The 22,161-nt window shown below is 43.2% G+C and overlaps 1 protein-coding gene across 1 annotated transcript; it reads right to left on the bottom strand.

Moving 5' to 3' along the window:
- Positions 1–1,291: 1,291 nt before the first annotated feature.
- On the bottom strand, positions 1,292–17,312 carry LOC121175599 (transmembrane protein 94-like). The gene is made up of 21 exons (XM_041029411.1): positions 17,232–17,312; positions 12,114–12,218; positions 11,599–11,820; positions 11,146–11,458; positions 8,293–8,466; positions 7,417–7,519; positions 6,862–7,070; positions 6,570–6,751; positions 6,173–6,305; positions 5,623–5,738; positions 5,336–5,435; positions 4,936–5,044; positions 4,279–4,468; positions 4,112–4,189; positions 3,850–3,935; positions 3,678–3,759; positions 3,154–3,299; positions 2,932–3,026; positions 2,692–2,785; positions 2,209–2,379; positions 1,292–1,334 (listed from the first exon to the last, which is right to left on the bottom strand). Exons 1-21 carry the CDS (start codon positions 17,310–17,312, stop codon positions 1,328–1,330), a joined length of 2,796 nt encoding a protein of 931 aa, XP_040885345.1. The 3' UTR covers positions 1,292–1,327.
- Positions 17,313–22,161: the final 4,849 nt, after the last annotated feature.

The following is a 22,161-nucleotide window of genomic DNA, read 5'->3' as shown; positions in this document are numbered from 1 at the left end:
GCACCAACCAATAACCCTAGTGTGTTTATACAACAATAATTCCTACATGTTGCTAAATGTACAGGGTCCCCCAAACTCACCTCTCCACAAACACCCACCACACTTACTCTACTGCCTGATGCCACCAGAGGAAAAAGGCAATCTGCACTGGAACACTGTGAAGCAGGGCAGGGGAGGAGAAAGAGGGAAAAAAAAGCACACAGGCCATCCAGGCACATAACAGCTGTATGTGTTGTGTATGCTCACACACTCAGACACACACAGAGAAATGAATGCATGCATATCTGTAGAAACACTGACCAACATGCTCTCTCTCACCTTGTTTCTCATGGTCCTCTGGATCAGCTCCTCCATCCTGCACAGGACAAACACACTCTACATCAGATCCAGGTACAAACAGTCAAACCTATTTGAAACATTCTGCTACACTTCCACATTCAGCAGGGGGCGTACCTGAGCTCCACCCTGGATATGGCCTCATCCAAGTTGGAGCCCCACTCAGCCACATACACCTGGAAAGAGAGAGACATTAATGGATATGTGTAAAAACACTGAACATCTGTCACTCTATCACATCTGGGTTTAAACTCAGTCTGGCGTCCACACACCACAGTCTAAAAGTCACAGAGCCAAACTCTAACATACATGTGGTCATACCAAACAAGTCAGACATATAAAGCCAACTATTACACACATCTACTTATTTAATTCATGTCTAAAGTCAAAGTGGTACAGCTAATGGTTACCTATAAGTCTTACTATTGCATCCAACAGCTCACAGTTTAAACTCTTAGACTATGGCACCCAGACACCACAGGCCAACAGCCAAAACATACAGCTCTCTAACATAGGTTTCGCCCACCTGCAGCAAAAGTCTGATCTAAGCTGGAGTCCCACTCAGCCAGATGCAGCTACCTGCTGAACACAAAGGAACAAAAAAACAATAAAAAAAAAAACACACACAACAAACAACCAGCAAGATACAACTGAATCCTTCAATGCAGAAATATTGAGCAATGTTTGCCAACATGCATCTTCTCATGGTCCTCTTGATCAGCTCCTCCTTCCTGTACAACTAGTGATGTTATGCTCGACACAGTATCCATCTTTTGAAGCTGAAGCCAAGCTGCTGATCTCTGGATCAGCAGCTCCTCCATCCTGCACAACACACAAAGAAACACACTCAACATTAGCCATAGGTGCTAGGCAAGTCAAACTCTGGAAGTTAAAACATCTTACAACACTTCCACATGCAGCAGGGGGCGTACCTGGGCTCCACACTGACCATGGCCTCATCCGAGCTGGAGTCCCACTCAGACAGATGCAGCTACCTGCTAAACACACACAGACAAATACAAGTGTACTTCCTGCTTCTGAGGAGTGCAGACGTGTTTCTGACTGCTCCTACTGTCTCTTGGCTTGCTTTTTTGTTTTCTCTCGTCTTTGTGATTTTTCTTTCCTGAACACCCTGCTCTGCTACTCTTGGGATATATTTTTGAGATGGAGCTAATTAACTGGTCACTCAGTGCTTTGGACAAAATTTTCCCCCAAAGAAAAGAATCATCGGGAGAACCACTCTGCCCTGAGGGGACATTCGCTGAGGGGTATGTCCGAGATGCTTGGGACTCCTGGCGTCTGGTATGCCTGGAAGCGTTGTCCCTGGAAGACGTGGAGGATCTATTTATCTATTGGACATTGATAGCAGGGATACTACTGATTGGCCTGGGTATTGCCCTGATCTATCGCAGAATTGGAAAAACCGCTGCTGGCAGATCAGCACTACAGCTAAGCGCGGAGATAAAACAGCATCACGGGTTCATGGATACTCGGCTGACGGAATTCCACCAGAAGATGGCTCGGATCGAAGGACTGATCAGTGACATCTCAGCCCGATCTGAGGAGGAACGGAGACAGATTGATAACATCGGAAGACAGTCCGAACACCTGTTGAGATCGGTGAAGGGACTGTCTGTCAAGCTTGAGGAGATGTCGAAGCTACTTCATGCATCTGCAGGGGATGATGAGCACTGAGACCAGACTGATTGATTACTGAAGCTCTCAGTGGGAAGAGCTCACTTGATTTCACTTTTATTAGTCAGTCACTGAACTGTGAAACAAGCTACATGAAGATGTCTTTCTTCTGATGATCACTCTAGAACTTTCTACTTAGGAACTCTGGATCAGTCCCTCCTGTGCTTTGCTTCATACCGTATCTCGTGTAGCTTCACCACCTCATTGACCACCACCAGCAGCAGCATGGACAGAGAGACCAGCATCCAGGCTAGCAGCGGTATGTCACCAAGGTTAAAGGTCGGGAGGTTGCCCCGGTCGCGCCACAACTGGTAATCCACTGAGGCCTGAACAATCTGGCTGAGCAGACTGGAGGAGAGAGGTTTAACAGTTTAGTATGTGATTTGTTTGATTTACTGAATATGGTGCATTTGTGCAAGAAGTGGTACAGAGGATTTTACAACAGCGGAAAATTATATTATTATTACATATTATTAACACATATCTGACAAAGATATATCTCCCATGCATACATCTGTGTGGTGCTGCAGTGGGTGATATCTGACACAGAGTTCTAGATTAAAATCTCTTACAGTTACAGCAGGACCGTTGAGGATGTAAGAGCTAAACTGGCTTAAGCACAGATGAACCATAGAGCATACAAATGATGTGCTAACTTACACCACAGGTACAGTGAGACACCACCAGGTATTGCTGAACGGACTCTTTCTCCACAGAGGCTGAGAGCGGTGGACGTAGCTGAGGGAGATCACCACTGGAAAATAAGGTCAGCAACAAGAGAATGTGAACAACAATGTGAACAACAGAAGAAAGGGATTGGTTTGAATCATATAAAAAGACACGAGTAAGCTTGACCACAGCTTACAGTACAGTATTCAATATGACAGAGAGAGTTCCTACCTGTGTGTAAGACGAGGAACCCTGCCATGACCTTCTGAGTCAGCAGCAGGCCATTAGACAGCTCACTGAACCACTGAGGAGCCTCGTCTGAAGAGCTGCAGTCACACAGGAAAACTGTTACTTCATTCATCAGTTCATCGATTCTAGTGTGTCTGTTCTCACAGCTGGTACAGCTGGTGTACTTAGGACAGTGGGACAGTTAGAGACAGTGCTTCTCTTTACCTGGCTGTGAGTATGTGGCAGGTGATGGTGGTGTTGTTGCCTCTGCTTAGGCAGACCTCCTGCAGCGTAAACCCAAAGGCCAACAGGTAGGCACACACTGTCAGAGCAAACTTCAACAGGAAACAGCCAAGGAAGTAGTTCTGGGTCTGGTCAAAGAGGAGTAACAGTTTAAAGGAGATTAAAAAGCACACAGAAGTACATGTATACATAACTAGTCATTCATGTTTGATCAATGGCCCCAAGTGTAGATGCAGTAAATACACAAGGTGCAGAAAGAGCAGCTGTTTGTTGTCTGTGGTATTTATCATTATCATTACTGCTTTTATGAAAGATTTCTCCTGGAATATTTTTCTAGAGACTTCATTTGACTGGAAGAAGTTTCCACTATATCACTACACAGTATGTACACTAAATGCTACTAATTAATATTATATAAATGTTTGTCTAAGCTTTAGCAGTAATAATCCAGTAAGTGAGGCTTCTAGGTTGAGTAGATGTGGAAGATCTGAGAGGCAGGATCCCACCTTTCTTGGAATGAAATCTAGGTTCTTCCCTGTGGCAACTGCCATGACTGAAGTGTCTGGAGGCTTCCCCAGAAGTGACACACTGAGAACACAAATGGACCATTACTATAATGTATAAACACAGTGAAATAACACAGTGTTGTCAGTTCACAGTGTTTTATTATGTGTGTACCTTAGAAGTGGGCAGCTGAAGCAGGACAGCCAGAGGATGTCAGTGGTGTTCATTGGAGGAGGAAGCTGAGCCAGACAGGCTAAGAACTACGGACAAACACCAGAAGCACTTCCTTCATTTATTTATTCAGAAATGTACATCACAATATTAATTAGGTCTTTAGCCTTTTAGCCTGTTAGCAATGATACACACAGAGAAATGTATTTGTACATATAAATCCATATAAATCCACATGCTCTGAGTTTGTGAAGTGCTCTCTCACCTGGATGATGACCAGACTGAGCTGACACTGCAGCAGGAAGAGGAAGCATTTGCGGATGCCATAGGTCGTGTGTCGCGCCTGGAAAAGATTCACCCAAAAAGCAAATGAATTCATATAGAAGTGTCTCGTTCTGACTTAGTGTATCTGTGTGTGTGTGTGTGTCCAACCTGCTCTATGAGCTTGACCATGCTGACGCTCTCTCCTTGGTGGAAGGTGACAGAGCAGCCCAGACTGTTGAGCTGTCCTGAGAGTCTCAGAGGAGACAGACCCTCAGCGTCTCCGTTGAAGCCTCCTCCGGTGGCATAGCCAAACGTCTCCCACAAACACTGAGACGGGTACAGAGGGTCCAGAGCGATGCTGTGGAGAGAGGACGATGAAAAATCATGTGGACTGAGAATGAGAAGTAGTTTGTTACATAATTATTGTATAATCAGTCAAAACAATGTTGCTGGACTATGGCAAGCTGTTAAAGGGTCAGTACACACAAACTAGAAAATATTTTCCCATTTACCTCTAGTAGTGAGGTATCTGTCTCCATCTAGTACAATGGAGGTGAAAGGAATTGCATTTGTACTGGACAATAAGTTTTGGGATGGAAGTAGGAATCTCAGTGACAGGTATCCCTGAACCCTGACAAACAAGACTACAACTCTCTGCATGGCTAGATAGTATTACTATGAGTTTTCATTTTTTTAATAGCAGAAATATTGCTTCAGAATTCAACATTTACTGGTTTTAATTGTGATAAAAATGAAAATCTAGTCTCATTAACATTGATTTTCAAATTTGAAAAAACAGGATGTACTTCATTAATGAGTGTATACCTGATGTCACTCTGTAGGAACAGGCGGCTGTTGCGGAAATTGGCGGAGCTTCCCAGACAGCATGTAACCTCCCTGTTCTCCTGCATGATCTTCATCATCTCACACATGGCTGTGAAGAGAACTCCACTGTAAGTAAATGTCTACAGTACTCTAAAGCAAACACTGAGTATATCGAAGACACAGACAGTGACACAGATATTTCATTCTTTCCTTGAAATAAGCCTCGTTGGTTATTAATCATCGCTTTTCCTTATTAGAATCTGTTTCACCCTTGAGGGGCAGAGGAAGACAATGGAGTCAGAGGACATCTTTAAAAAGTAAGATGAAAAAGTTTTCCAGAAAAGTGGAATTACCCATAAGCAGAGTGATTCATTCTATAAAACACATAAAGAATACTGACTGTCAGGGGTGCAGTCAGTGAAGAGTGGCACCAAAAGAGGCACATTATCAATGTTCTTCAGATGAGGACGGACCTGGTGGATCCCACGAGGTAGCTTGGCCTGACAAAGGGCAGGGAGAGAAAATGATTCAGACTAATGTAAAATAATTTCAAAACAAAGCACAATTTCCTGCTGGTTACCAAAGCATAAGACAGAGGAATCTGTCTGTATTATACAGCTGCATGAAAAACAGATACTGATATTTCTCCATTGTAGCTTGAGTGGTTTTAATAAAAGGTATTGTTACCCTGTTGCAGTCCTCCAGGAAGCTGGGCACATCACTGTCTGTGGGCTGGAAACTGGCTAAGTCAGAGTGGGCTTCCTCCTCTGGCAGCAAAGGACCTTCTGCTTCATCCCGAGAATCTGAATCACATATGAAGACAGTCGGCAAAGTTAGAGATACTCTGTAAAACTCAAATGAACAGACATCACTCATGTCAGACCTGCACTTCTACAGGACTCCTTTCTGTTATTTCCCCTAAAAGAAGCATAAAGTAACATAAAATGGAAAATCTCATGTAAAGTTATACAATGTAATTCAAACTGTGACCACCCCATAGAACAGGGTAATGTCATAATTTGACGAGTTCTGATCCAGAAATCATGTGGGTTTACTCTTCAAATGATAAATCTATGTCTGTGTAATTAAACAGCAAGACTAAACACAGAAACCTTGACAACCTACATTGATGTCCACATCACACCTGCAGACAGAAGGACAGTCATGAAGTGCACCCCAACAGTAAATGTAATAAAATGAATAATATCCTCAGGTTGTGCAAACACAGGTTTGGTGCCTTGGTTCAGGTCTTCGTGCAGGGAACCGTGACTGGGGCTGGATGGAGCTCCATCACAGGGACTGTCTCCGTTTGGGGTCAGAGAGATGTGGCAGTTCCAGCCCGTCTCTAAACCCATCTTCTCAGCAAAAACCTGCACAGACACAAAATGAGCCACATAAACACATACTCTCAAAATGACAGCTTTTTGTTGTGGACTAGAATCAGATGCATGCTGGGAAATGCACATTTATTTTGGTGAATGTGGAAAAAACAATGTGCTGTCAGCAGAGACACAGAGAGACATCAGATTAAGGAGTCCATTTATTGTCCAAATGAAAGAGTACTATACCTTGATCACTTCATCCAACATAAACTAGATACTATCAAATGTTTATTGGAGCTTGTGTGTGTTCACCTTGCTGCGGAGCTCATCCTCCATAGAAAAGTAAACAAAGCGGATGCAAGCTGTGACCAGGGCATCGATAAGCCGGACTGTGTCCAGCCTCGCCTGGAACTGAGACGACACCATTCCCATGAAGATCTGCCCACTCAGGGCCTGGACGCAGTCCTCACGCTCCACCCCCTCACCTATACCCTCTGCACACATGACAAGGGAAGACAATCAAAGGAAAAGAGACAGGAAAATGAGTTGTGTTATTTCTGTTTTATTACTTGAATTAATCCGTCCCTCCGTCACTAACTCTTACCATCTGAGCTCCAGCTGTTCCTACAGGAGTTGTATTTGATGGGGGTGGTGGAGGGCAGCTCCACTCCAGAGAAGAGGCTGGGACCGGGGGCCAGTTCTACACACTTCCCATTGAGTTGGCTTGACAGTGACACTTGCATGGGTTTGTAGGCAAAGGCTGAGCAGTAACCTGACAGACAGGCCCGCTGGTAGAAGTCCAGGACCTTCTTTCTGTAACACAAGAGCAGAGTGTAGAAATAAACACTCAGGTGGCAGCTTCTATTATTTTGTCCACCCTATTGATATCAGTGAGGGCAGGTTAAATAACAGAAACACCTCTGTATATACTGTACAGTTCAACAGCATCACAAACTGCAGCCTCCAAAATGATCAGAACGCTGAAGCAACGTCTCTAAAACAGTTTGAAGAAAACCTGAACATGATGAGCTTCATGGATAATAAACTGGCAGCTGAGTGTAGATATGGATGATATCACCTGTGCTGTGCTTATGAAACTTTGATACTTGTGTCTGACTCAAGATTTACAGCCACAGAAGAGCGATCAGTGTGACGGCACCTGTCTGAGCCCGACAGGGGGTAGATATCAGTTCCATCCCAGAAGTCAGTGCAGGCTTCCAGGATGAGGTCAGCCGAGCCATGTGACAGCATCTGGATGTTATCTACAACAGAGAGGTTAGAGAAAGACAGTGAGAATAACATTAGCAGACATGAAAATACACACGAACACCTTTTTTTTTTAACTTGCTGGAAGTGTAGCACAGTGTCTGAGACTCTCCCTTTAAGACACCGACCAGGTGTCTCCACACACAACGTAGCATCTCCTGCATAAATGAGTGCATATACACACTCAGATATATATAGTAAGCAAGAGAGCAGCTTAATACAATATATTAGAGAGGATAAACATGTCTGAATAAATAAATGCATTAAATTCATACCTATAAGTCATAAGTCATTGGTCATAAATAAAGTGACAATAATTAAAATGTAAAAAAAAAATAGCTTTAAGTGATAAGGAAGAAGCTGAATTTATAGCTCTGCCTAAAAAGCCCAAACCAGCTCTAAAACAGATAAATGTCTGACAAAGACTCTAAACTTACACCGACCTCAATGCTTTTCACACACACTGAATCCATCCACAACTGAGCCCTGACAATACTCAGCCAGACCCAAACTCCAATGCACCTGGATACAGAACAAAGCCCATCTAAACTGAGCTGAAGACAGGCCTGCACTTCCAACACTCACCCTAGCACTCTCTCTCTCACACACACACATCTATTTGGTGAAGAGACAGACAAAGGACAAGTAACACAGCAAAATGCACCAAGTACATATAAGAAAAAAATCAGCTCTTTTCATTAAAACTGTAAAATAAAACAAAACAGAGCAGTAGAACCACACAGGTTGACTGAAGTGTGTATAGACTTACTGGAGGAGGAGTCTCGTACGAACAGAGAGATGAGGTGGGACATGGGAGGCTGGCGTTTGGTGAAGTAATGAAGGTGGCGGGAGGTTAACTCCTTGGTTTTCTCTCCAGATGGCAGCTGGTACAGAGCCAAGTGGTTCTCCTGTTTGAACAGCTCCCTTGCACCGGGAGTGAATCCTGACACACAAACACAAACAGACACACAAAGGAAAAGATGAGGGTAATAGATAATAAGACATGATCTAATTTGGTTCTGAAAACTTCTCTTACTTCCCACAAACAGCACATCATCTGATACTGATGATCAGTTTAAATGATGTTTCACACCAACCCGGAGCCTCTGCCTACAGTGAAACACCTAAACATTGGGAAATGGATGAATGTCTTTACTGGCCAACAACAACTCTGTACATCACTGCCATCATCTGGTGAGGAGTGGGACAGACGCTGAGTCTCAGCTGTTTAAACCTATGATTGTGATTGCTACAACCTGCTGCTTACAGCCACTGCTGACGGGAGCTCCACAGGGGACTGTCCTGTCCCCTTTACCCTGTCCACCTCGGACTTCAGGTACAGCATTCTGACCTGCCACCTACAGAAGCTCTCAGATCTCTGCAGCTGCTGGATGCATCAGGGGGGAGGATGTGTCACCAGAGGGCGGTGGCTGGTTTTGTGGACTGGTGTGAGCTGAACCACCTGCAGCTCAGCATCAGCAAAACAAAGCAGCTGGTGGAGGACTTCAGGAGACCCAGGACTCCTGCTACTCCTCTTTTCATTAGGGGACAGATGGTGGAGGTGGTACAGGAGAACAAATACCTGGGTGTCCACTAGGACAGCAAACTGGGTTTGAGCAGGAACTCAGGAACTTGCAGCTCTCTATAGGAAGGGCCCTTCAGGGCCATTTTTTAATTATGGTTCACTTGCAGTTCAGCCAGGTGTAGTACTCCCACTCCAGTCCATCAATCCAACATAGCAGCAACTTGCTTGTAGCCTTAATTTATCATGAAGACCATGTGAGAAATAGATCTTCTCACAGTGCTCAGAAATTTAATCTACAGTTGGAGACAAAAGTATTGGCACCCCTGTCAGTTTGACATGTTTTGCATAAAGCAAGGGTTTAATGCAATTTTTTATTGAAGCAAACTAAATGAACATTTCAAAACAATGATGTGATCAACAAATAACAAGAAATGATTTTGCAGTCTGACAGAAATTTTACAAAAATGTAATCGGTTGGTGACAAAAGTATTGGCACCTTTTATATTTTGTTAACTTTTCAAGACTGAATCATGCAGACAGATTCAGGGTTGTTAAGTGTTGACACACCTGTTGGTAGTTGTTAGATGGCTTTACCCAGAGATAAAAAGGGGGACAGCCAAGTTTTATTCAACTTGAACTTGCTCACTAGCCAAGCATCATGGTGATGTCTAAAGAAGTCAGTTTGCAAGTTAGAGAGTGCATTGTAACTGACCACCAGAAAGGGAACAGCTACAAGAAAATTGCAGAAAAGTTCCAAATGCCTAAGTCAATAGTGAGAGAAATGATCAAAAAGTTCAACCTGGCTGCTACAGTTGAAAACAGGCCTAGATGTGGACATCCATGAAAGATTGAGAACAGAAGTGCTAGAAAAGTTGTGTGAGAGGTCAAAAAGAACCCTGGACTTACAGCCAAGGATATCAGGAAAAACTTGGAAACATCTGGAACATTTGTACACACAAGAACTGTACAGAGAACACTCAGCAGAAACGGCTACAGAGGATGTCGATTCATCATTCATTCCTTACTTGAGAGCTGTCTACAAGAAGACGCGACTGGAGTATGCTAAAAAGTATGTAAGTGAATCTGACAGCTTCTTCTCAAAAGTACTGTGGTCAGACGAGTCAAAAATAGAGTTGTTCCGAATTAATGGCCCTCACTATATTTGGACAGAGCTAGGACAAGCCTTGGACGAAAAGCATCTGGTGCCTACTATAAAGCACAATGGCGGTTCCATCATGGTTTGGGGATGCTTCAGTAGTGCAGGCACTGGGACTCTTCACATCATGAAGGAAAAGATGGATGCCACCATGTATCAAGAAATAGTTTGTGATCAAATGCTCCCATCAGCAAGGCAGCTACTGGGTCGACGTTTCTACTTTCAGCATGACAACGATCTGAAGCACACAGCAAAATCAACAACAGAATTTCTGAAGGAAAAGAAGATTTCTGTACTACAGTGGCCGTCCCAGTGCCCAGATCTCAACCCTATTGAGATGTTATGGGCAGATCTGAAAGTTGAAGTTGCTTCAAGAAAGCCTTCCAGTCTGACTGAACTGAAGACCATCTGCCAGCAAGAATGGGCCAAAACACCTGTGCAGAGGTGTCAGCAGTTGATATCAAGCTACAAGAACATATTACAAGCAGTTGTAAAGGCCAAAGGTGGACACACAAAGTACTAACTGCTAAGTGCCAATACTTTTGTCACCAACCAATTATGTTTTTGTAAAATTTCTGTCAGACTGCAAAATAATTTCTTGTTTTTTGTTGATCACATCATTGTTTTGAAATGTTCATTTACTTTGCTTCAATAAAAAATTGCATTAAGCCCTTGCTTTATGCAAAACATGTCAAACTGACAGGGGTGCCAATACTTTTGTCTCCAACTGTATGCAAGGACTTTATTCTGGGGTAAAATGTAATCTGGAGTTCATGCTGAGTGGGATGAAAGCCAGATCAGCTTTTACCACTGAAGAAAAATCCTCTGAACCTCTGATCACTGTGTTTTCACATGACCTAACAAAAAGCCAAACTATGAGGCAAACTAGGTCATGGTATTAACAGGTGGCTCTAAACCAACCAGATGTCAAAGCAGCTCACCTATGAGCCTGGAGAGCTCACAGAGCCCCCAGGGTACGTAGACAGTCAGTACAGAGCCGTGGCTCTCCTGCAGAGCCAGGTTGGACAGGTGGTCAGAGAAGCGGCAGAGCTGCTGGGTGACGCTGGCGTTGCAGAGGTTCAGCATGATGTTGAGGCCCAGTGGCTTGAGGGAGGGCAGGTGGCACTGCCAGGAGAGATGATCAAACTGGATGCTGGTTGGGTTCTGCTGGTCCTGTGACAGGCTCAGCATCTCCAGGTGGTAGTCACACACAAAGTCCTCTGCCTCCACCTCTGGGCAGCCCATTGCAAAGTCCTGGAGACAAATGGGACAGAAATGAAAAGACCAACAACATCACAACATAGCAGGAATAGTAAAGTTACATCAGCTTACTGAATCAATAGCATGTTTCCTATTTTCACAACGGCTGGTACAGTTTCAGGTCTAAGCTCTACCTGGGCCTGGTCGTCCTCGCCTCCCTCAGTGTCGTGGCTGAAGCTCACGTTGGATCCAGAGTGGTGTTTGGTGCGACTGTGTGCGGGCTGGCAGGAACGCCGAAGCCGCACCGTGTCAGATGAGCGAATGCTGTCGTGTGAGGTCTCGCTCGGCCCGGGCCCCTCCCCCAGCTGGGTGGAGGACTCTGCCGGTAGACAGAGCAGAGCCTGCCCCTCCTGGGCCTGTACAGCAGTCACAGTTAGTCAGGAGTGGATACAACACTGTGCCTTATCAGGTGGTGAATTGGGGCTGCTGGTGAGGCTAAAAGGTGCCAGAGAAAACACAAACACACACCTCATCTAACTAACTATACATCTAACACCTACATCGAACTATGTGCAATTTTCCTCTTCATTTTCAACTGGGAGTTAAGTAACAGTAAGAATTTCCCTACGGGGATCAATAAAGTTATTCTGATCTGATTCTGATTCTGATCCCTGTCGTCATCCGTCTCCATTCGGCAGTAGGAGTTGACGGACAGGTCGTCTCTGAGATCATCCTGGCTGTTGTGAGGTGGTTCCACCCGTCCACTGAAGAACAGCACGGTCTCTGGACTGGGGTTAGGCCACGACAGGATACCCTGTTTGTCCACACAACACAGCACCTACACATACACACACAATATCTGCAAATTAGACACATACTGTCCACTCAGCAACAAGTCTATAAAATGGTTTCCATGTCTATGGGCATAATGATGGTTTCTGGCTTTTTATGGCCCAAATGTTGCCGTGGGCTACACCAGTCAATGGTAGAGTGTGTAAGAGGCTGGAAGTGTAGCACAGTGTCTGAGACTCTCCCTTTAAGACGCCAACCAGGTGTCTCCACACACAACGTAGCATCTCCTGCATAAATGAGTGCATATACACACTCAGATATATATAGTAAGCAAGAGAGCTGCTTAATACAATATACTAGAGAGGATAAACATGTCTGAATAAATAAATGCATAAAATTCATACCTATAAGTCATAAGTCATTGGTCATAAATAAAGTGACAATAATTAAAATGTAAAAAAAAAATAGCTTTAAGTAATAAGGAAGAAGCTGAATTTATAGCTCTGCCTAAAAAGCCCAAACCAGCTCTAAAACAGATAAATGTCTGTATGTTTCCACCTACAGACGACACTGACACAAACAAAGACTCTAAACTTACACTGACCTCAATGCTTTTCACACACACTGAATCCATCCACAACTGAGCCCTGACAATACTCAGCCAGACCCAAACTCCAATGCACCTGGATACAGAACAAAGCCCATCTAAACTGAGCTGAAGACAGGCCTGCACTTCCAACACTCACCCTAGCTCTCTCACTCTCTCTCTCACTAACACACACACACACACACACACACACACAGAAATGAATGCATGCATGTGTAGAAACACTAAACAATGTTAACCAACATGCAACGTCTCACCTGGTCTCTCATGACCCTCCAAATAAGCTCTGCCATCCTGCAAGAGAAACACAAACAGGAAGCATCAGCACACAAACCACCTTTGAAACAGCCCTTGATTTTTTTTTTCTAATCCACTTACCACAAAGAGCTCTGACAACACACAAATGCAATGGTGTGTCCCTCACTCCCACAGGATGGCGCTCTTTCCTCACCAGCAGCACCTTCACTGGCTCCACCTCACATACACCTACAACACACACTCTCTCTCGCTCACTCACACACTAAAATTAGTGCATGCATAAGTGTAGAAACACTACAACACAACCTCCTGTGCCTTACCTATGAGCTTGCAATGAAGCAGGACAGGCCACATCTCCTCAGGCCACTTTAGTGCTTGTGTATATGTGTTTCCACCTACAGACGACACTGACACAAGCACAAACAATCTAAACTCACTCACACAGAGAAATGAATGCATGCATATCTGTAGAAACACTGACCAACATGCTCTCTCTCACCTTGTTTCTCATGGTCCTCTGGATCAGCTCCTCCATCCTGCACAGGACAAACACACTCTACATCAGATCCAGGTACAAACAGTCAAACCTATTTGAAACATTCTGCTACACTTCCACATTCAGCAGGGGGCGTACCTGAGCTCCACCCTGGATATGGCCTCATCAAAGCCAGAGCCCCACTCAGCCACATACACCTGGAAAGAGAGAGACATTAATGGATATGTGTAAAAACACTGAACATCTGTCACTCTGTCACATCTGGGTTTAAACTCAGCCTGGCGTCCACACACCACAGTCTAAAAGTCACAGTGCCAAACTCTAACATACATGTGGTCATACCAAACAAGTCAGACATATAAAGCCAACTATTACACACATCTACTTATTTAATTCATGTCTAAAGTCAAAGTGGTACAGCTAATGTTACCTATAAGTCTTACTATTGCATCCAACACCTCACAGTTTAAACTCTTACACTATGGCACCCAGACACCACAGGCCAACAGCCAAAACATACAGCTCTCTAACATAGGTTTGGTCTGTTTAAACAAGAAAAGAACAGAGTTTTTAAAAGTCTATCAAGTCTAAGTGGTGCATCTAACACCTCACAGTTTAAAGCCTGAGAATCTGACATCCACACAGCACAGCCTGCACTGTTTCATCTACATATTAACTATTTGTCTAAAAATTGACCTAAAACTCAAATTATTACAACTACATTTACTCTCTGGCAGTCCTCACAGATGACTCCAAACAAAGAAAAGTCATATACCTTGCAGAAAGGATGGACAGTGGAAAAGTTGCAGAAAGTTGATTTTTCTGATGAATTATCCTTTAACTGCATCCCAATAGCTGCAAATACTGCAGAAGATCTGATGGAACCCACATGGACCCAAGATTCAACCAGAAAACAGTCAAGTTTGGTGGAGGAAAAATCATGGTTTGGGATTACATCCAGTAAGGGTGTGCAAGAGATCTGCAGAGTGGATGGCAACATCAACAGCCTGAACTATCAAGAAATTCTTGCTGCCCATCACATTCCAAATCACAAGAGAGGGCAAATTCTTCAGCAGGATGGCACTCCTTCTCATCAAAGTTCCTGAAAGTGAAGCAGGTCAAGGTGCTCCAGGATTGGCCAGCCCAGTCACCAGACATGAACATTATTGAGCATGTCTGGGGTAAGATGAAGGAGAAGGCTTGGAGGATGAACTGTGGGAGTCCTGCAAGACTGTTTTCTTTGCCATTCCAGATGACTTTATCAATAAGCTATCTGAGTCATTGCCGAGACGTATGGATGCAGTCCTCCAAGCTCATGGGAGTCATACATGATATTAATTCTTTTTTTCCAAGGCACCATGACTTTATGTTCTGATGTTATTGTAGCATGTTTGTGTATTCAAAATAAAGAATAATTTGTAAAGCACATTATTTTTGTATGCGACAAGACTTTTGTCCAAGCACAATCTGACCTTTCTGTCCTAATTAAATGGTAAAACTCAATGAATGATACAAAACTTTATTGTGGTATAACAGGCATAATCTAAAGAGCTTTGCCTTTCATATAAGCTATTTCTGATTCCAGTCAAGTTATTATTTGTTTTTTCTACAACTTGGATGAGTGACAAGACCTTTGTCATGGACTGTATATGCTTCCACCTACAGACAATACTGACACAAGAACAAAGACTCTAAACCTACACTGACCTCAATGCTTTTCACACACACTGAATCCATCCACAACTGAGCCTTGACAATACTCAGCCAGACCCAAACTCCAATGCACCTGGATACAGAACAAAGCCCATCTAAACTGAGCTGAAGACAGGCCTGCACTTCCAACACTCACCCTATCACTCTCTCTCTCTCTCTCTCTCTCGCTCACTAACACACACACACACACACACACACACACAGAAATGAATGCATGCATGTGTAGAAACACTAAACAATGTTAACCAACAGGCAACGTCTCACCTGGTCTCTCATGACCCTCCAAATAAGCTCTGCCATCCTGCAAGAGAAACACAAACAGGAAGCATCAGCACACAAACCACCTTTGAAACAGCCCTTGATTTTTTTTTCTAATCCACTTACCACAAAGAGCTCTGACAACACACAACAGCCACAGTGTGTCCCTCACTCCCACAGGATGGCGCTCTATCCTCACCAGCAGCACCTTCACTGGCTCCACCTCACATACACCTACAACACACACACTAAAATTAGTGCATGCATAAGTGTAGAAACACTACAATGTGGCTCTTGCTCACCTGGTCTCAAATGGTCCTCTCACTCAGCTCCTCCCTCCTGCTGAAAAACACAAAGACATTGGTTTTGGATACTAATCAAGTCAGTCCTTGAACTTGTAATATTTTGCTTGACTTCCAGCTGCAGCAGGGGCCTTACCTGAGCTCCACATTGCCCATGGCCTCAAAGTTGGATGGCCACTCAGCCAGAAGCAGCTGCACACAGAAAGAAAGGAGGAGACATTAATGCATGCATAAGTTTTATTCTCCATCAAGCAGCAACTATGTCTCACACACACTAAACCCACACTGACCCCAGTGCCATCCATATAGTGACAAATACCCACAACTAAACCTGACAACACTAAACTACACAACACAGCCTGTGCTTCTACACACAGTGGTTCCATCCCTGCTTCAGCAGGCCGACAGTCACATGACCACTCTGACTGATGAGTCCTTGAGGTTCTTTTCCCCAGGTCTTCCACTCAGATGCAGTACACACACGGTTGCTGGGGAGTGTACACAAATGAATCCTTCAGTGTAGAAACACTGAGCAGTATTGGCCAACATGCATCCTCATGGTTCTCTGGATCAGCAGCTCCTCCATCCTGCACAACACACAAAGAAACACACTCAACATTAGCCACAGGTGCTAGGCAAGTCAAACTCTGGAAGTTAAAACATCTTACAACACTTCCACATGCAGCAGGGGGCGTACCTGGGCTCCACACACAAATACATGTTTAAATGTAGAAACACTGAGCAATGTTGACTTATGTGCTTTCTCTTACCCTCTAATGATTCTCTAGAGCAGCTCATCCTTCCTGCAGAGAAGGCACATGCACACACAGGCTTTGGATATTTAACCTGGAATTTTCAACATTCAGCAACACTTCAAGGTGCAGCTGAGGGCCTACCCTGGCCATGGCCTCATCCACACTGCTGAACAATTAAGCCTGGCAACAAGACATGCAACTCAACCCATGCTGCCAACACTATCTGCTAGTGATGGGTAGATGAGGCATCATGACACATTGCCAAACTGTATTGATACTGTGTCACTGAATACTGACACCTGCTGGACCTTAAAAATCCCTACAGGCAACCTAGTTGACAGACTCAGCTGACACTGATTTGATGACCTAGTATATACAATAATATAACTTAAGTTATTGTATTATTTCATATCTTCATTTAAATTTAAAATCTTTGATATTTTTAGATACAGTCAATAAATAATGTGAACATGTATCATAACATGAAAATCTAAGTGAACGTGTTGTGAATGAGGATGCTTGTGGACTGGGATTTTCTTTTTTTTTTAACAAATTTTTATTTTAAAAAAAAAAAAAACCGTTTTGAAATTCAGTCTGTTACACTTTTTTGATACAACTTCTCCAGCTGTAGAAAACACCCGCTCACGCGGAACAGATGAGGATCCGATATGAGATCAAAATGGTCCCACACGGTGGAAACCTTTCTTTTGGCTTGAGGCTGCTCCATAATTATTGATTAATTTGACAATGAACCGCAAAAGATCAGAGATTGTTTTGTCAGATGCATCCCGTTAACATATGCGCTTCTTTATAAACAGTTTTGCGCGTCAGTGTCAGTTCCTATATCAGTCATGTGACTTTCCTTAAAGGACAAGCGCACCGACATGGGTTTTGCACTATGAGCTCGACGCATCGGTGTTGCCGGAGCCATCACTACTATCTGCCAATAGGCTTCCATATATACACAATTATGTCCAGACCACAACTGCATATATGCTTCCACTTACTGACAACACCGACGCAACAGCCCAGCAAAAGCAAACACGCGCTCCAAACCTATGCAGGCCGAGTTTCTTCCACACACTGAATCCATCCACAACTAAGCCTTGCCAACACTTGGCCAGTCCCAAACTCCTAAGCGGCTATACTGGTTACAAAGCCCATCTCAACCGAGCTAAAGACACAAGCCTGCACTTCAACACTCAGATCTCTCTCACACACACATACGCGCGCATAAGTGTAGAGCCGATGAGCGACGCCAAGCGCGTGCTTTCTCCCAAATGGTCTCGGCTGCTCCGCTGGATCCCTTCGTCCGTCCTGCGGAAACCCGGCACATAAACAAACATGTTAGCATCTGGTCACAAATCAACTCAAGCTCTGCATTTTAAACGTTCTGCGTGGGCCTTACATGGCCTCCACGTCCGCCATTTTTCCTCTGGACTGCTCCGGACACGTGAACCTCCTGTCTCGCGCCGAAGTTCCAGCTCCACTAGGCCTGAATCGTCTCTCTGCTCTCAGCCACAGCTTTCACTGTGCACCAGGAAGCACAATAACAAATAACCTGCTAAACATGAACACACAGGCTTCTTCTGTCTACAGGTAACGAGTTCAGTTCGCTCCACTAACCAGAAAAAGAGCTTGGACAAAACAGAACGTCACGGATGTATCCTGTATTCCACAGCAAAATCGAGCAAGTGTTACCCCAACGCCTTATAAGCTGCACTACATAAGATTCTGCCCTGCTATTGGCTGAGCCCTCTCCTCCCCGGTCACATGGGTTTGATTAGCGCATGGGCAACAGGTGCGACTGGGTTTTGGCGCGGCTCAAACTGGACTCTGATTGGACGGGACTAATGGGTGAAGTGGTAGGAGGGACCTGCGGTGACTGCCCTCATAAAGCAGCAGTAACGTCTGAATGGGGGTCCAACACAGAACAGGTGTTTGGAATGAGCACAGATTACCAGGGGTTCATTTTCAGTCTGACTCCATGGCTTTATGCATTAAAGACTTCAATCAGAATCAGTTTTATTGGCCAGATTTATGCATACACACAAAAACATATCTATATATCTATATATCTATATATATAGATATAGATAGATATATAGATATATAGGTATAGATAGATAGATATAGATGTTATATAAGGTATGTTCAAAAGCAAAGTCAACCAGTGAATCTTCTGTCAATTGTCTTCCAACATGGTCATTATAACCATGTTACAATATGAAGTAGTATCAACAGTTTACCAAAAGCTCCCTACTTAAATTTCTTTCAAAGGTGTGTGTCACCTGTGGCCTTCCCATCACAACTACTAAAATCTCCAGTTATGTTTTTGCTCCACACATACACACAGAGTGAGCTCTCAGTAGGAAGAGCTCACTTGATTTTACTTTTATTAGTGTTTAAGGTTCATGAGGCATGTCTTATTGTTTCACTTCATGCACAGTAAAACTGTCAAATCCATTCAACAGTCCTCATTGGGAAATGTGTCTGCAAAAGAGTTAAGAAATATCAAAAGAGGCAACACAACAGAATTTATTTGGACTTTTACACACATAATAAAGACCTCAAAACAAATAAAGTCTCATTAAAAGACATCATACAATCAAAATCTAAAGAAAAAATGAAGTAAACTTACAAAAAACCAGTACACAAAATACAAAAACAGTAAAAACTATACAATATGCTAATTTACATGATGTTGGAGGGGTGAAGAGTAGGATCCTGTGGGAGAGAGAAAAAACATGGACAAATGAAATGTTAGACCAGACCAGTCCACAACTAAACAGTAATTGTCACACTAAAGAATACAAAATGATCATATGATCAGTGAGTACATCAGACACATCATTAGCTGATATATGTGAAAATATGCATTTAGCTGTTTTTGTAGGACACAGACGTCCTTAGGTTGATAGCAAGCTGGGGGAAAATACAAAAACTCAAAACCTAAACATCAACATCATCATCATCATCATCATAAAGAGGAGGAATCCAATCAGTAAATAAATCAGTTGGGTTTTCAACATCTGACAGAAGACGAGTCTCAGCCAGAGAGGCCATCTGGTGTGTGATTGACCTATAGACCTTACAGTGACACTTCTAATGCAGGGAATAATACAACATCCAATCAGACTGAACACGCTCGCACCAATAAGGATACCAGTGATTCCTTGCAGTAGCGATGAATGGGCATAAAATGACATCTGTAGCACGACGAGGTTCAAACCTCAGCTACGACTTTTCACCACCTCCAACTCCAACTGCGTGTCGGGCAGTCCCATTAAACTGCAGCACAAACTTTTCTGATATTTCTTGCAGATAATCCTCTTCTGGTCCCGCTTTCTTGTTAAATTCGTGCAGAGATTTCTGTAGAAGAAAGGCCTTGTTTAGCCGTGGCTAAAATAATCTGGCTGTAAGGTTCCAGGGACATTTTGGTTGGGCGCGCCGCTCTGACAGGAACCAGGCTATCTCCTTCTTCCTGGCCGCTGGATTCTGCCGTTCGCCCAAACGCGAGATTATTATAAATAAAGAACAGTAGGTGGCGAAAATTCTGCAGCCGGCAGCAGCAGGTCTCCGTTAAACAAAAGAAGAAGAAAACAATGACAACATCCGGTCTGTGGGCACGAGAAAACGGTCCTTTTTTGTTTCTGCTTCTTTGTGATTTTGTATTTTGTTACGCTAAGTAGAGAAAGAAAATCTAAGTTATTTTTAAATTTCGAAGATTCCCTTAAGACCCACAAAAAAGTAAAATGTTTTTTGTATTTTAAAACGAAAATCAAATAAGCACTTTATTTTATTTTTTTAAATATCAGCGTTTGAAGGAAAATTCAAATCCCAAAAGATACACGGACCCTTTTGTCTCTGTATGTTAATATTGTAGAGTCACAGAGTTTTGATATTTGTAATATAAACTGAAACATTATCATATAAACTTACACCAACCACGTGTTACGAACACGCTCCTCTTCTTAGCTGCGTGAAGAGCTGATCGATTATATTCAGATGCGTAAGGTCATGAATGCAAATGAACTCCGCCAGGACAAGGAGGTGATTGGACAACTGCACCAAACGTAGCGGTGATTGGCTCCTGCCAGACCACATGTCAAACATGAAGCGCCGGTGGAAAAGCTCCGTTCTGAAGGTGCAGGCTTCTCCTTTTTGGCCCAAAAGGCCACACTACTGCCTGAATATAGGCGGTCCGCTCTCACCCATCTTTCTATTTGACTGAATGTAATGACGGTGCATCTAAAATTCACTTTGCGTCCTCTGTGAATCCACCTGAACACACACACACCACTTCTTCTTTACAAATTCTCATTTTAATGATACAGAATTCAGTGGAAATATGAATAAACGTAACATCAAACCTGAACAGAGAAACATTTAAGTACTGATGTCAAATTGCTTTGCAACTTAAAAACATGCCAACTCCCTGATCGTGTTACAGTACGCCCAAATCTTCTCCCAGTGGAAGTTTGGGAAGGAATTAATGAGTGCTGTTTAAAAAAAAAAGAAAAGAATAAAGGATTAAAGGTGACTATAGATAATGGTTTTCTTTACTGGCCTTACTGAAAGAGGATGGCTCACAAATCTTATATCTCATCTTACAACACTTCCACATGCAGCAGGGGGCGTACCTGGGCTCCACACTGACCATGGCCTCATCCGAGCTGGAGTCCCACTCAGACAGATGCAGCAAGATACAACTGACGAGAAAACGGTCCTTTTTCGTTTCTGCTTATTTATGATTTTGTATTTTGTTACGCTAAGTAGAGAAAGAAAATCTAAGTAATTCTTAAATTTCGAGGACTCCCTTCAGACCCACAAAAAAGTAAAATGTTTTTTGTATTTTAAAACGAAAATCAAATAAGCACTTTATTTTTTTAAATATTCAAGATTCAAGATTCAAAGATTCAAAGGGTTTATTGTCATTTGCACAGTAAGGAAACAGGTTTCCCTGTACAATGAAATTCTTACTTTGCTCTTCACCCAGAATGCCATACAAAACGTTGTAAGTAAAATAAAATAGATAAATAATAGTATTTACAAAATATTAACAAGAGCATAAGTGAAAAAAGTTACATAAAATATAAACTGTACTGATATATACAAATCAGCTGTTGTGCAAATTCAGCTGAGGGTGAAGTGAAGACTGTGCAAAAGAACTGTTATGTGAACAGTGCGGTATGTGTGCAGTTATTAAGGTGACAATATCAGCATTTGAAGGAAAATTCAAATCCCAAAAGATACACGGACCCTTTTGTCTCTGTATGTTAATATTGTAGAGTCATAGAGTTTTGATATTTGTAATATAAACTGAAACATTATCATATAAACTTACACCAACCACGTGTTACGAACACGCTTCTCCTCTTAGCTGCGTGAAGAGCTGATCGATTATATTCAGATGCGTAAGGTCATGAATGCAAATAAACTCCGCCAGGACAAGGAGGTGATTGGACAACTGCACCAAACGTAGCGGTGATTGGCTCCTGCCAGACCACATGTCAAACATGAAGCGCCGGTGGAAAAGCTCAGTTCTGAAGGTGCAGGCTTCTCCCTTTTGGCCC

This window comes from Toxotes jaculatrix, chromosome 21, assembly GCF_017976425.1.
Source record: "Toxotes jaculatrix isolate fToxJac2 chromosome 21, fToxJac2.pri, whole genome shotgun sequence".
Taxonomy (NCBI): Eukaryota; Metazoa; Chordata; class Actinopteri; family Toxotidae; genus Toxotes; species Toxotes jaculatrix.
Note: the sequence above shows the minus strand (reverse complement) of the source record. Positions and strands in the feature narration are given on the sequence as shown.